General features: G+C 33.6%; 1 protein-coding gene across 1 annotated transcript in view; it reads right to left on the reverse strand.

The window, feature by feature from the left end:
* LOC140450933 (E3 ubiquitin-protein ligase ZNF598) overlaps positions 1 to 17609 on the reverse strand; it is a 31309-nt gene that overhangs the window by 2883 nt on the left and 10817 nt on the right. The window contains exons 2-6 of the mRNA XM_072544630.1: positions 17119 to 17465; positions 15311 to 15549; positions 15053 to 15197; positions 14753 to 14982; positions 12714 to 12921 (exon numbers count right to left, since the gene is read on the reverse strand). Of these exons, the coding sequence (XP_072400731.1) occupies positions 12714 to 12921; positions 14753 to 14982; positions 15053 to 15197; positions 15311 to 15549; positions 17119 to 17465 (1169 nt within the window). The remainder of the gene's footprint in view (positions 1 to 12713; positions 12922 to 14752; positions 14983 to 15052; positions 15198 to 15310; positions 15550 to 17118; positions 17466 to 17609) is intronic.

Raw genomic sequence — 17609 nt, forward strand, 5'->3', positions numbered from 1 at the left:
ATTTACAATTCCGAAACAGAGATAGCCGTAAAACTCGTTTTTGTTATTTTATGGCCGGTCAAGTGCCGATCAAGAAATCAACAATCGTTCATTTACATTGGCGTTTCTGAGGGTAGTGCATGTGTTGCATTTTGTGAGTATATTTTCTGTGATAAGTTTGTAAACTTAGTGTTGTCAATACTGTTTTATCAATACTGTATTGCAGTATTGATAAAACGTGTTACTGATAATACGACTGTTATAGTTTGTCGTTTTATAGTAAATTTTTAGTTATTTTCTGTGATTATTTGGTTTGAGTTTTATTAAAGTTTTGGTTTACTTATAGTGAATTTTTAGTTATATTCTGAATTATTTGATTTGAATTTTATTGGAGTTTTGGTTTATAGTGAATTTTTAGTTATATTCTGTGATTATTGAAATACAATGGACGAAAAACCGAGTTGTTCCAAGAGAAGACAGCAAAATTCTGATTTTGATTCCAAAAATGAAAAGCCACAAAAGAGACTGAAAATGTTAACGTCCGAAGAGAAGGTAATGTTACGAAACGTTTACGAAGGAATTGTCGGCAGAAAAATGGCATTAAATGTTAGCCAAGCGGTCGAAATTTGTAGCAGTTTACCAAATTATCCGTTAGCTGTATTTATCGTGTACTTAAAAATACATCGGAAAATAAAAAGCAAGAAAAAGGTAAAACTAGAGGTAGGAAAAGCATTGTTTTAGATGACGAGACAAGGAATATTATACGTCGAAAAATTCATTGATTTTATTGTCGGAGTGAAATTCCAACACTGAAAAAAATTTCTCAAGAGCTCGAAAACGATGACTCCTTACCCAAGATATCTCGTAGAGTCTTAATCAGGACCATGCGCGAAATGAACTTTCGATATGTAAAACGCAACAGAAAAAGTATGCAATTAGAAAAAAATTAAATTATTCTGTGGAGAAGAAAATATTTAGAAGAAATACGCAAAATTCGCAGCACTGGACGCAAAATATATTATTTTAATGAAACCTGAATTAACGAAGGTCATACAGTTGGAAAAGTTTGGCAAGATTTAAATGTCAAAAGTAAACGAGAATAATTTATAGAAGGCTGGTCTATAGAATTAAAAGCTCCATCAGGAAAGGGACGGCGTTTAATCATCACCCATATAGGAAGTGATACAGGGTTCTTTGATGATGGTTTGCTTCAATTTGAGTCGAAAAAAACAGGTGATTATCATGAAGAAATGACTTCCGAAGTATTTGAGCGCTGGTTTAATAGAATCTTACCAAAACTGGAACCTGGGTCTGTGGTTGTTATGGACAATGCGCCATATCATAGCCGCATAGAGAATTCAAGAATGGCTTACAGAAAAGGGGACTGCATACGAAGAATCAATGCTCAAAATTCAGCAACTTGACATTGCACGGTTAAGGAAAAGTGAATATCTTAAATATGCTGTGGATGAAACTGCAAAAGATTATGGTGTCAAAGTTCTGCGTCTACCACCTTATCATTGCTAACTTAATCCCATTGAACTTATCTGGGCGCAAGTGAAAGGAGAAAACGTTCAAATTAAACGAAGTTAAGAAACTTTTGATTCAAGCAATCCTCCATGTAACTCCAGGGAAATGGGCTAAATGTATAGGCCATATAATTAAAGAAGAACATCGTATGTGGGAACTTGACACTGATGTCGAAGTTTTACTAGATCCAATTATAATTACACCAGGTGAAGATAAGCACTGCATCTTCAGATTTAGACAGCGAATAATATTTTCTAATAGTTTAGTAAGAACATCAGCATAAAAAACCAAAAACAAAAAAAAAACGAGAAGAACATAGTAAGTGTGTATAGTGCTTATGTTTAAATAGAATAGTACAATGTTTTGTTACATCAAAAATTATTTTTATTTTGTTTTTATAGAATTTTATTTTGTTTTGTTTATACTGTTTTTAAGTGTTTTGTTCATTTTATTTAATGGGACAATATGGCTCTTGGCGAACACCCATTTAAAAAAAGTAACGCGCCACAAGACATACCTCTGGGATGGTGTGGAAACTGTTTTAAAATTTGTTTTAAAAAAATTTCATTGTGTAACTCTAGGACGGGTCACGTCAAAAGATGTTTTAGCGTAACTTCCGCAACAGCCGGGTGGCATCAGTAAGCTTTCTGCAAAATTACTTGTTTTTTATAGCTTTTTGTTTGTGGCATTCTGTATTTTTAGGAGACTATAGGGAATAAGCCACAAAATATTTATTCATAGGTTTAATTTACTGACGTTTCGATCTCTATATAAAGAGATCGTTTTCAAATATACAAATGATAGTAATATTTATTTTTCTATGGCTTTTTGCTTGCCGTTCTGTATATTTAGAAATAATGTTGGGAATAAGTAACAATATATTTATTCAAATGTTTAATTTACTGACGTTTCGATCTCTATATAAAGAGATCGTTTTCAAATATACAAATGATAGATATATTTATTTTTCTATAGCTTTTTGCTTGTGGCATTCCGTATTTTTAGGGAGAATGTTGGAAATAAGCCACAATAAATCTATTTACATGTTTAATTTACTGACGTTTCGATCTCTATTCCAGAGACTATTATACGCCGGTATTTACCCAATCAGTCTGTCCGAATGTTTTAGCGGTAAAACGATGTCGTGCCGATGTCTGCAGAATGATCTAGTCTACTGGAATCAAGACGCAGGACCGGTTCAGAAACTATGTATATAAACAGTATTAAATTAAAATCGTCGAGTCAGTCGGAATAATAATTACTATTTAAATGGGAATAAGCAACAATTAAAGGTTAAAGTAAGTTTATTGACGTTTCAATTTAACAAAGAAGTTATAAGTTATTATTATTATTATTTATTTTAACAAGTTAGCAAAGAAGATTAATTACACTTCACTACAGTAAGACCCCTCATTTTTATGGAGTACCGAAAGTTCATAAAACGCTTAGACTCATTTGTAGTACCATGAATTCTCCTTGTAGTGAATCAAAATTTTTATTAAATATTATATATATTTGCAAATAAAAATAATACATTTATAAAAAATACACAACATTTTTTAATTAAATTGTCAAATATTGAATTTAATTCAAATAATATTTTGGTAAGTTTTGACATAAATAGTTTATTTACGAATGTGCCATTAGATAAGACTTTAAATATAGTCAAGACAAAATTAAAGAGTGATGATACATTGGCAACTAGAACAAGACTAAACATATCAGCTATAATGGAGTTATTAACATTATGTACTGATAATACACATTTTCAACTAAATAATGAATTCTATAAACAAAATTTTGGTTTAGCAATGGGTTCTAGTTTATCTCCATTATTTAGCTCTTAGCTAGATATATTTATGGAAGATTTTGAAACAAATATTACTTCTAAACAAAATTTAAAACCTACAGTATGGTGGAGATATGTAGATGATGTATTCTCAATATGGTCTCATGGATCAGAGTTGTTGGACACATTCCTGAATGATATAAACGATAAAGAAGAGACAATAACAGTTACCATGGAAATGGAATATAATAACACACTACCTTTCCTGGATGTTTTAATCTCTAAGAACGATACTGGGTATGAGATTCAGGTGTATAGAAAACCAACACACACCAACAGATATTTAAATTTCAAATCAAATCACAATATTAATATTAAAAAGGGAATCATTAAATCCTTATACGATAGAGCCAAAATTGCTTGTTCTAACGAAAATTCGTTCTTAGAGGAAAAACATTTGTTATCTGTTTAATTAAAAAATGATTATTCTTTATCGTTTATAAATAAGGAATTTTCAACAATCGACCGAATAAAACAGAACAGAACGAGATCCTACGGCATACACAAGGAATAATACGAGGAGGGTAACAATACCATACATAAAAGGATTATCAGAAAAACTTAAAAGGATAGGAAATAAATTCAACATTTCAACAACATTAAAAAAACACATTGAGATCTATTTCGTCTAAATACCAAACCTAACAATAATCAAAGAACGGACAAAGAATTGTATTTATAAAATACCTTGTAAATGCGATCAGTTTTATTTAGGTGAAACATCAAGGCCATTAAATGTTAGAATAAGTGAACATCAATCTTATATTAAAAATAGAGAATTTGATAGATCTCAAATATGTAAACACGCATGGGATAATGAACATAGAGTTCAATGGAATTATTCAAGTATAGTAATAAAATAAACGGATCGTAAAAAGAGAAAAATAAAAGAAGAGGCTCTAATTATGCTAAATGAGACCAATTGTGTCACAAATTTCTCGGCAGAAAGTAGTAGGATCCGGTTACGCATCTTAAAAGAGGAAGTTATTCAAAGGAAAATACCAGTATTAGTAAGTCAGTAACATATCGAAGATAAATCATTTATGTTTTTTAAATAACAAACATATAAAATCAGAAGTTGGTGTTTATTGAAAGTAAACTAAATGTACCACCAAATACTTACCATGTCGGGATAGTATTATGAGGTTTTTTTCCCCTCATAATTTATTATGGAATCACTAATAGGAGAATTTTACTGTCATAATGGCATGTGGTTGTCTTTTTAAAGACGAATTACATGCTATGATTTTTTTCTGACGTATATTTTCCAGTTGATTTCATGTAATCGAATGAACTATCTTACAAGTAAAGTCGTCCCAGGAACGCAACTCAACAATATTGGCAATATCATTTTAAAGTCGTCTACTTTAAAATGTATAATGTATGTCTGAATTGTCAATATAAATGAGTCAGGTAAAATTAAATTATTAGCGTCCGGTTCCACCAACGTGAAGTAAGTAAAATCATACCTAAGTTTTGCTTAGTCAAAAATATTTCTTAGTTGTAATTTGCGTTCCACCATACAAGTTTTTACTTAACCAAGAAAAAACTTAAGTTCTCAGAAATACCAACTTTGCAAAATTGTCAGAAATACTTAAATTGTTGACTCGTTATTAATGCAGAAACAACAAAAAAAGAAGAAAAAGAAAAACATTTGTGTCATTTTTGATGCTGTCTTTAATTCAATGTCATTTCAATATTTATTGTAAATGTAAATGGTGGCCTGTGTTCTTGTATATTTTGATATTTTATTTTGTGGCTAGTATAAAATAAATATAATAGTTTAACCCTTTAAACGCCGAATCATTAAAAACTGTAAACAAATTTCAACTATCCATAAAAAAGATGTTATTGGGATATCTTTTATAATTTTGTTTTGTGAAAAAAAAAATAAAATGCTGTTTTTGAGAAAAAAACCATGTTCCCAAAATGGGAACGTTGGCATCTATAAGTCACAACATATAACAAAGTAATATCATTGCAGTAAAAACATATTTTATTCCATATATTATAACAAAACTAACAAAATTTAAAATAAAACTATAAATCTAATGTTACAAATAATATGTTAGCAAGGTGAGTGATATTTATCAAAACAAAAATTTTTATGTAGACGCTTTTCACATTTAGTACACTCTAAGCGTGTGTTTCTTTGGCATACAGTACATCTACCTTGTGATGTACTTTTAGAAATATGATTTATTCCATCAAATCGTATATCTCTAAGAACTGGACAAGTTGGACCACCTTTTCTTTTTCTTGAGCTTGCTCCAACTTTGATTAGCGCCATAGCAACATTTCTTCGAAAATCCAAATGAGTTATAGTACTTTCAGGATTTACGTGTTGGTAGAAACGGAATGCTGCTACCACCGCTAAATTTAAGGAGTGAGAAAATAAATTCCACCACCATTTTTTTGATCTTAATCTTGGACGATAACTAGCACACATTCTATCGCAAAGGTCGACACCACCCATTCCAAAATTGTACTTCTTGATCAAATTTGGTTGTGGAACTTCTTTTCTATTTTCAGATTTTACTCTTCTTGTCGCATTTTGGAGCGGACTGATGGAGAAATGATTGCTTGCTATTGTAACTGCAGCGTTGTCATTCCACTTGACGCAAATAACTGTACCATCGGATTTGTAATCAAATGTTCCCCGATCTTGCTTCTTTATTGTTTTTGATGATACCAATGGACATTTATTTATTCTGTTCTCACGCACAGTTCCACATGCCCGAATACCTCTATCACACAAGCTTGACAATAGTGAATAACTGGTGAAGAAATTGTCAAAAAATACATTATGGTTGTTGGGGTTCTCAATTACTTCTAACATTTTATTTACAACGTGGGAACCTAAAGGCATCTTTCTATCTATTGTTTTACCGCAGTATATCTCTAAATTATAGGGGAATCCATCTTGTCCGCATAACATCCATATTTTGAAACCGAATCGTATTGGTTTATTTTTTATGAACATCTTAGCCGAGTGATGCCCATGATACGGAATCATCGATTCATCTATGCTGAGATTTTCATGGAAAACTCCAAATTTTTTGAAGTTTTGTTTCAGCATATCATATAATTCTGCAACTTTTGCAACTTTATTACCAACTGGAAGGTTGGCATTATCACAAATATGAAGATAACGTTTTATAAGTCGGAACCTTTGCTGACTCATTATTTTCGAAAAAATTGGAGCCTGCATGTCATCTGCAGTAGACCAGTAATCAACCTCAGAAGGAACATGGTGATATCCGCTTATCAAAAGTAACCCCAAAAACTGACGAAGTTCTTCCTCAGAAACAGTAAAGTTGTGAATATTTTTATCTCTATGAGCGTAGAGTTCGGTATTATGACGAATAAATTGAACTATTTCAGATGTAAAAAATAATGAAAAAATTTCGAACTCAGATTTGCCCAAGTGTTCATCGCCTACTCTTGGTGGTGTGGAAGCTTGAGCTTGAATTCCAACCTTCTCACTCTTTTTCCATTTACGTTGAACCGATACATTTTCTTCCTTATCTTCGTCGGAAGATTTATAAGCGTGAATTTCTACTTCACCGGGTACTTCGTCTGGTATATCAGGAATATCTAACACCTGATCGTCAATAGTATCCTCGTCGCTTTCAGTACCTTGATCAGCTGAATCAGGTGGAAGAATAACAATATCCACTAGTTCTGTGGACGTTGAAGCTTCCACATCGTCGAGTGCATGTATTAGAAATTTATGCCTTCGTATAGATGATCTAAGTGTATAAAAATATATCTAAGTATTATGCTTTTTTTTGTTGCCACCAACTTACCCATAAAAACTTTTTGGATCCAAAGATATATCCATTTTTTCACTGAAATAAAACTAAAACTCAAAATTATTATAAACACCACGTGTTTTCTTCGTCGTAACGTCGTGACGACTAATCCAAGCCGTTACAATTACGCGCGGTCATTCTCTAGGGAACCTTGAATAACAGTGTTTCGCTGTTGCCAACGTTCCCATTTTGGGAACAATGAATGCTGAACGTGATATCTTTAGAAATAAGTTACGTAAATGTGTTTTTTGTAAATATTTCCTTTATATAATTCATTTACTGTATTTCTATTCAAAAATAAATCACAGTTTGGTACATATCGACTCCCAGTAACAACTTTAGCACAAAAAAGCAAGTGATATGAATTTGGACGTCATTTTGCGCGGTTTCTAGATGAATCCCGTAAGTAAAAAAAACATTTCAGCTAACAGAAAGTAAGAATGGGACATACAGAAAGCATATTTGTTACAATATTTGAAAATATTTCAATATTTTCTGAATCCAACTTATTTTTTACTGTGTTCCCAAAATGGGAACGTTGGCGTTTAAAAGGTTAAACTATAGTACACACTATATTTTATATATACACACATGATAAACTATACACTTCGGTGGAATTTACAACAAAAAAAATATAAAAATAGAAATCCTATGAACACAAAAACATCTACGTACGCCATATGTACACTATAAACTATTATATACTATATACTACTTTTATACTATAGATTACTATACTACGATATTAAGATATACTATACTATAGATTAAATAAGAATATAAAAATAAAAAATCAAATTAGACCGAAAAAATGCGAGTTACCTAACATCGACGATCAACAGAAGAAATTTAACCTCACTTATGTGTCAATATATGACAGAAGATGAATTTCAATGCATGCTCTAAGTTAAAATGTTTGCTTATGTAAAATGTTTACTTAAAATGTAAAACGTCAATAAACTTACTTTAACCTTTAATTGTGGCTTATTCCCATTTAAATAGTAATTACTTTAAAATGCCACAAAAAATAGCTTCAGAACAATAGTCGGAATAATAAATTGATATTGTTTATACGGTTTTAAGTCGGGAATATAAATTGTATTATATGTATAAATTATGTTTTAGTGTAAATAGTGATAAATAAATTAAAATAAGTGTAAATAAAGTCTAAATAAACTAAGTGTTAGAACATTTTAATAATAAATTAAAGAACTGTAAATTAAAAGATAATTGTGGTGCTGGAATTGCGGTGAAATGGGACATGTACGAAGTTCATGTAAGCGCCCTAGGTAAAACACAAATCAAGAGCAGGAAAACTAGAACGTCGGCCTTAGGGGGCAGTTTCGACCCGGAACTTTTCCGAAGAACCTCTCATACTTATAACTTACGAGGGTCATAAGGGCAATGAAAAAGCAGATGAAATGGCCAAACAAGGCTCATCATTGCCATTCATGGACCGGAACCCTTCTGCGGAGTTGCAAAATCAGTAACAAGAACGGCTACAAGGAAGTGGGTAGCTCACAAATCTCTGGAATGGTGGAGGAATTCGCCAGGACAAAGACAGGTGAAACAGTTCATTAGAGAATATTTGCCAAAATTTACGGCAGACCTAATAAGCAAAGACAGGAAAACAGTCAAAGCCATAGTAGGTCTTGTAACAGGACACTGTAAGCTGAATAGGCACTTGAAGCTGATGGGATTATCAGATGATGACCTGTGCAGATTCTGTCACCTCGAAGAAGAAACAGCAGAGCACATTTTATGTCAGTGTGACAGTCTGGCAAATGTGCGGTTTTTGCATTAGGAGAAAATCCTGCTGACATCGAAGGGGATGTTATATTAGGATGGACAAATGAATGCAAGTACATGCTGGCCGTAATGGATTACCTCACGAATTGGGTTGAGATCTATGCAATTCCAGATCAGAACGCGTCCACTATTGCAGATGTATTGATCAAAGAGTACATCAGCCGATTTGGAGTGCCTTTGAAGATCCGTGGTGACTACGGAAGGAACTTAGAGAGTGAACTTAATTCCAGGTAATCTGTAATAGACTAGGCATGAAGAAAATAAGAACTACAGCCTATCACTGCAACCCTGCAATCAGATGGAATGGTCGAGCGAATGAATATGACATTTAGCTGATATTTGACAAAAATAGTGTCTAATCACCAGCGAGACTGGGACCAGTACCTTCCGCTCTTCGTAATGGTCTACAGATCTGCTGTTAATGAATTAATGGGCCAAACACCAGCAATAGTCCTATTTGGAGTTTGGATGTAGAGAACATGTAGTTGGTGAAGATTATATGAACAAATTGCGAAGAAGAATAGACGATATACACGAGTTGATTCGTTCCCATCGTCAGATCGCTTACGACCAAATGAAGAAACGGTACGATACTCTAGCCGAAAAAGGGATGTTTTAGAAAGAATAACAAACTATGGTTCTATAATCTATAGAAGCAAAAGGGTTGTTCTCCCAAGTAGCAGCAGTTCTGGGAAGGTCCGTACCTCATTGTGGAGAAGCTTAACGATACCATTTACCGAATAAGCAAGATGCCGAGGAGAAGAAGTAGAAGTAAGAGGTGGGCTAAATATCACTACCCTGTGATTTAATAGCTGTGATTAGAAAATAACAATCACGACCTGTAAATAACGACAAACTATACTGTGACTGTTATTTCGGTCTTATTCTATGTCTGTAGTTCTTGATCGCTAAAACGTGATATATCACGGTCTTGTCTCAGTCGCAAAGCTGCGAAATGAGAGACTTGTAACAGGATAACAAGGAACGAGATAGAGGTAGTCGGCGCATCGGCGGTAATATGAAATCTCTTTCTAATGAGGAATGCAAAGGCAAAGATAATATTGTATCGTCTTTGGAGGAATATGAACATCGCTTAGTACGTAAACAAATATTTGAAGAAAATGTAAAGGGTATTTAGAGTCTCAGTTTATTGAATTTGTGTAACTCGTCGTATTTGTATCGATATTCAATCATTTTTATTCTCATACATTTTAAAAATGACACCAGTGCCTAATAAAAAAAAGAAAAAGTAGTTCAAGAATACGCCGCGCCGGTATTTACCCAACCAGTCTGGCAGAAGGCTCTAGCGGTAAAACGATGTCGTCAAGATGTCTGCAGAATGATCTAGTGGTATTAAAAAGTAGGACCGGTCCACAAAATATGTATATAAACAGTTAATTAAAATCGTAGAGTTAAGTCGGGAATACAAATTGTATTATACAGGATGTTTTAAAAAGGTATGTCATAAATTAAATCATGCATTCCGGGGACAAAAATAAATTGATTGAATCCAACTTACCTAAGTACAAAAGTGTACACAAAAAAAAGTTACAGCCCTTTGAAGTAACAAAATAAAAATTGTTTTTTTGCATTATCTCCTAAACTACTTGACATTTTGTAATAAAAATGGACACGTTACTTTCTTGTTTTGAAATCATTTTCCATACAAAAAAAAACAACAAAATCTAAACGAACAGAAAAATTTTAAGGGGGGTGTGCAACCCTAAATCCCCCCAAACTTTTGAGTACGTTCAAATCAAATGAATTTTGTGGAATCATTAGTTTAATACATTATTTTTAAAAATTTTTGCCTCTTATTACTTTTTTCAAAAACCAGTTTTTATTGAGTTACGGTCCTTTTCATTAACCTTTAAAAAATTACGTACAACTAAATAAATGGCTTAAATGAATTAACAAGTACAAAAAACGTCTATAACCTCTATAAATATGATATTACAATAAATGTTCAAAGTGACTCCCATTTTCTTATTTTCTTCAATACATATTCGGTATCGTTTCAATAAGGAAAACCGAATGCGCTGAAAAATCATATTTTTCTGACGAAATTGATTTGCAGCTTCAATTATTCTAACCCTCAATTGTTGTTCGTCCTCTATTGTGACAGAATACACTTTCTCTTTCATAAACCCCCAAAAGCAAAAGTCCATGGGGTTAAGACCTGGACTTCTGGGTGACCAAGAAATAGGTGCGTCACGACCTCTTCCAATCCACCGACCAGGATACTGCCTGCAAAGGTATTCCCGGACTTCATTACTGTAATGCGGTGGAGCTCCATCTTGTAGAAACCACATATTTTGCTTTATTGCAATATTCACTTCTCCAAATACTCTTGTAAATCGTTTGCCAAGAACTGCAAATAAGTATCACCATTTAAATTGTTGGGAAGCAATACTGGGCCTATTAGATTGTTATCCACAATTCATGCCCAAACATTAACTTTGAAAGTCCTTTGGTGATGAGCCGTTTTTTTTTGGCGTGAGGATTTTCGTCGGCCCAAATGTGCTCGTTATGATGGTTTGTTATTCCATTTCTACTGAAGGTAGCCTCGTCGGTAAACAAAATATTTCTAATAAAATTAATATTTCGAGTGTTTTCCATTAACAACCAATCGCAAAATCCAATCCTTTTAGAATAATCTTCAACCAATAACTCTTGAACCGTTGTTAAGTGATAGGGTTTAAGCAGCTGATCCTTCAAACGCCTCCAAACCCTTACGTGAGGAACATTTAGTTGAGCAGCTATTACCCTTGTACTTGTTCTGACTTCTTCAATGATTTCTAAAATGTCTTCATCAGCTGCATCCATTATTGGACGATCACTCGGCCAGCAACTTGCGGTTGGAATGTACTCGTTTCCCGTAAATGACGATCAATGGTCAGAAATAATCGTCTATCGGGTGTATTTCGATTAAGGTATTTTACTGCAAAACGCCTTGCGGCTGCTGCACTATTTCCTTGACATTCACCTACGATATTCCCGATAGTTTATTGAAATCATAACTTAATCTGATCCAATTTACTCAAAGTTAAATGCATATCTGCCATTTCCTGAAATGTGTAGGCCATTGTAATACCAAAATTTTTAATATTAATCTTATTCAAACAATAAATGATAGCTTCAAATTATTGACTATTAATTATTGATGGAACTGTTTGTAATTATTGTATCCGTATAAACTAACTGTAATTTTATGGACAACTAGGAAAAAACAAGTTTTTCGAAAAAGTGGCAAAAAAGTTTTAAAAATAATGTGTTAAACTAATGATGCCACAAAATTCACTTGATTTGAACGTACTCAAAAGTTTTGGGGGGAATTTAGGGCTGCATACCCCCCTTAAAATTATTCTGTGCGCTTAGATTTTGTTGTTTCTTTGGTATGAAAAATGCTTTCAGAACAAGAAAGTAACAAAAAACAATTTTTATTTTGTAACTTCAAAGGGCTGTTGTAACTTTTTTTGTGTACACTTTTGTGCTAAGGTAAGTTGGATTCAATCAATTTATTTTTGTCCCCGGAATGCGTGATTTAATTTATGACATACCTTTTTGAAACACCCTGTATAAATAGTGTTTTTTAGTGTAAATAGTGATAGTATAAATAAGTTAAAATAAGTGCAAATAAAGACTAAATAAACTAAGTGTTGGAACTAGAACATTTTAATGATATATTAAAAGATAATAAAAACAGTACAGTATATATGACCAACACTTACTTTACGCTCAATCTAACTGTACTACTAGCGCCAGAACTGCCGCCAGTACCACCCAAAGCCGGAAAATTCTCCAATGTATTCGCCAGGCCTTTTTGTCCTCGCACTGTTCTTATTGTCACTTCCGGAGCTCTGCTATTTCTAACAGAAGAATTTGTCGTGATGGTGACACCTGATGTTGATTTTGTACCCGTGTTACTAGGCTGGACAGCTAAAAACAATATATACTAAAGTATATTCACTTACAAGAAATGTAGCTTGCCAACGCAAGGAATGCGCGATCAATTATTCATTAACACTCTCTAGATGGGCTGAAGAAAACTATGCTACTTGTTACAAAATCACGAATACTGTAACTGATTATATACAAAAACGTACCTAACAAAAGTAAGAAGTAGGTACTCACAAGTAACTACAATCAACACCTCTAAGTAAAAACCCATAATCTGCATTTTTAACAGATGTGCATTCAGAATCGTTGTATTCGATTCGAATCAGTTTTATGTGTGTTGAATTTGTATGTATTTTCGCGTTTAAAGGGAATTTAATTATATAAATATTTCTTTCTAGCTGTAGGTAGTATTATTTAATTAAACGTAGAATTGTAAATATTTTTAATGTGTTTGTTGTTGTTTTTTATCAACTTGAGTAAATAAATTAAATATTATTTTGACTCTATTATTAGAATACTACCTTGTAAATGATACTTTACAAGTTTGTATACACAGTCACTAAGCCAATTTAATATGTCGGATTTTGCCAATGAACTCATAAACATACCTTTAAATCCCCCAAAAAGAGATCGAAAAAAGGCCATTTAAGCGTAGAGAGTAAAGACATAATCATTGTGAACGTGTAAACCACGAGTTACAAGAAAATTCAACGTTACAATTGTCCGCTCTTGAACACACATTAGTTGCAACAAAGAGACGTACTACTTATAAAGGCAAATTCGAATCTGTAGATGATTTTGACAAGGATAATATAAGAATAATAGTGCATTAATTTTCCTTTTTAGAAATGAAATACCCACGATCGATAGAGTTCTGCAACAGGTCAACGACGACCCCAATCTACCTGATTTCAAACGTTAGTTAAAAAAATCCCAGGAGGGACTCTGTCAAAATGGAACTTATATGTACACATTTGGAAGTTTTTTTACGGAACATAGGATTTTTAATATAATAACTCAGATTCTCTGATTTGCAATTAAAAAGTGTAAATTTCAATATAACGTCGCGATGTTTTATAACTAATTTATTTGTTCCACTGGATTGCCTCTCCTCTGCGGATTGTAGTAGCGTATGTGACACGCCGACAGTGTTGTTCCGTCTACCGATTTTCCTGTTTTGTGCAGATAATAATGTTTTATTAACATCAAATTTGTTTGTATTCATTAGTTATTATTTGAATTATTAAATTTATATTTAAATATATTTATTATTCCAAATATTGTTTATAATTTCAAATTAAAAAGGGTATATTATTATTATTTTATTTTTGAAATTACTTTTTATTTTTATACCTTTACTTTTTTTTTCAAGCCATGTTGGCAATAAAACAACCATTTTTTTTAGTTAAATAATATTTTTAATTCCATATCTACATTTATAAATGTACGTTTTTGGCGATTTGACATGCACTCTAGCTGTGTTCCGTTTTTACACTTCACTGGCGGCATGGATTGACTTGACGATGATCGTTTGCGAAGGTGCGGTAGTAGGATATCGACTGGAGAGGGACTCTAGTCGAACAAATAAATTAATTATAAAACATCGCGATGTTGTGTTGAAATTACCACTAGTTAATTGCAAATCAGGTGATCTAAGTTATTGCATTAAAAATCCTATGTAAATTTTTTTCCAAATCTGTATACAGAAATTAAAAGATATATAACAAATGTATGAAGAAAATTATTTCTGAATTTTAAATACTTTTTGTTTCGTATGTGGTAATTTTAGTTGAATTATTACTCTTGACAGCAAAAAATTATACTAACAGTTAAAATATATAATTCTCAGGCAGTTACGACAAATACCCACCTCCTAATGTAGGAAAATCTTCGTTTGTGAAGTTTGAATTAACTTTTGATGTGAAATTCACAGATGCAGGTCTAGCCTGTAGGGTGATATTGCTTGAAGCACCACCCAAGGCAGGAAAATCATTCGGTGTTAAAGGGTTAACGAATACTCTTCCCCGTTCTTCTTCCGCGCCTCCGCCTGGTCCACCAGGTTCCATGTTATACGTGTTTACAGAAGAACCTTCTTCTAGCCTTAAAAATAAATAAAGTGAGAACCCAGAATATGTAGAGAAAACGAAAAAAGTTATTTGTGTTTACTGACCTATGGCTCCTATCGTTATATTTCTTAATTCTCATTTCCTGGCCGGGTCTAGGTCTCGGTGTTAATGTGAATTCTAATTCTAGAGTTCTTGCTTGTTTAGCTCCAGATTTACTCATGAATCTACTATGTTCCGTAGCCTTGTGAGCTAGAAAATCGAGATTTTAAGTATTGAAAATAGAAAATTTATTACCATAATTCAAATAATGCCATTGTTTAAATTGTATATCATAAAATAATTTCCAAAAGATATTACATTACCTTTACAATCAATATCAGTTCTAAAAACAGCCGTGAGGGGCATTCCTTTACACTCTCCCTCTTCGCAAAGATAATGTTCTTCTCTAAAATGACGTACTAGATCATCCATGTTGTTGTAAAACTGATGTTTGCCATCAGCATCGCAAAAATGACAGAATAAATGGATCCGTCGAAGATGTCTGAACAATTCCTCGCTGTCCATGAACCTCTCGTCGCAAAATTCACATAATGGGTGCCCCCTAAACCAAAAAGAGAAAATTTATCTATGAACGTGATGAGCATGAAATGTACAGCACACTTACTCGGGGAAATGCCCGGTAAACATTTTTTTTATACAACCAAATGTGCTCTAAACTTTGATTTCTCAGCAAAATGTATCTCACCAGAGTCCTAACACCGTTGCTACAGTTGGCAATAACAAAGATACATTATCGTAAGTGTTCACTGCAGTCAGTTGGCTTTTTGTAGATCTTCCATTCATTCATGACGCCCATTCCATAATTCTGGAACCTTTTACTAGCTTGTAAAGGTCTAAAGGATGGGTACCATATATTTTTGGAGTCACGTGATAGTCTCCATGTTATCAGATCAGTAACGAGCCTAGTTATATGAAGGTATTGTATTGTTAGTGTAGGTATTTGATTACAAGACTTAGAGTACGCATATATTTTGTTTAATGTAAACTAACCTGCTGGGTACGGTACGTTGATGACACCTTTGTCATTTGGCCCCATGGTAAAGACACATTAGATCTCTTCCTCTTCCACCTGAATGGAATACATTCCAGTATTCAATTCACGATGCAAGTTGAGTCTGAAGCGTCTTTGCCTTTCCTTGATGTTCTTATTCAGAAACACCGACATCACAGTATTTCCTGTGTACCGGAAACCCACCCATACAAACCGTTATCTTAATGCCCAGTCACATCATCACCCCGCCCAACTCAATTCAGTTATCAACACACTTGTTTCCCTTTCCATGACTTAGCGACGACAATCATAGATCGTCCAAAATCAATTCAATACGGCAAACAGTCTCACAAAACGGCTACCACAAAACCCAAATGAACAGGAGCATTCAAAAACGTATAAACCCCATTCCACCCAAAAAAGAAACCTTGGCGCCCGATCAACCCAAAATCTTTCTACCTTTTATCAAAGGTGTCACTAACAAGATCAGTAGAACTTTTAACTCTCTAAACATCAAAACAATCTTCACTACTCACTCCATGTTGTCCAATCTCATCAGTTCCTAAAAAGACCAAATCCCCAATGAAGACCACGGTGTCCTACATAGGACAGACAAACCGAAGAATCTACAACCTATTTCCGAATATTCTATATTTGTAAAACATTCCGATCCTACTTGAGCCCTAGCCCAACATTATATTCAGATCGGTCAGAAAATATATTTCGAAAAAGCAAAAAAATCGAGAAGTCAACGAAATTGAAAACGCCGTAACAGCTTAAACACGCGCGATGACGCTAAAAGACTACCAGCAACATGGCAACCGCTGCTTCATCGACACCCTGCTCAGACCGTTTCCGCGCATACAGAGGGTATAAAAGCAGCTACTCAGGGTAAGACCGGTCTTCAATAGATATTTAGGAGTAGGCAGATCGAGACCCCATTGTGTGCTGTTTGACGGTTTTCGTATTTCTGGAGAATATGATACTGGTACGTCACGAATGAGGGGAGTAGGGAGACATATCCCTCTTGATATTAAAGAAGAGTAGTGAATACGTAACACTTCCACTTAAGTTAAGTTTATTCATAATAATAACAATTTAAAGTTATGACCTACTTACCTGTGGGACGTATTATCCGGATCTCCTTTTCTTCTGTGAAGCCCCAGCTCTTGGCGATTATAACAGCGCTTCTCGAAGCTGAAAATTTTGAGGTTTTCAGTACAAATGTCGCAATAGAACAGTTCATGTTCCCTTCGCATGTGATCTTTCAACTGTTGGAAGGTTTTAAAAGGCCATTTTCTTTCGGTATCTTCACATAACGAGCATCGATGCTCTAACAATCTATGATATGCTTTTTGGATATCTGAAGTACAGAAGAGTATGCCGAATCTGCGATCTTGAAGATTCGACCGCTCGAATTTAGATAACAAAGATGAAAACGGTTCGATTGTTTTGGTAAATACCACCTAAAATAAAGGTTTATTAACACAAACAATGCTAATATAGACGTATAATAAACTTTGTAAAAATTAAAACAAAGATGTAGAAGTAACATATGCTTTCGTGACGTAACCACTGGGTACATAGCGTACAATGGATGTGCGATATGT

The sequence above is a fragment of the Diabrotica undecimpunctata genome, chromosome 1 (genome assembly GCF_040954645.1).
Source record: "Diabrotica undecimpunctata isolate CICGRU chromosome 1, icDiaUnde3, whole genome shotgun sequence".
NCBI classification, from domain to species: domain Eukaryota; kingdom Metazoa; phylum Arthropoda; class Insecta; order Coleoptera; family Chrysomelidae; genus Diabrotica; species Diabrotica undecimpunctata.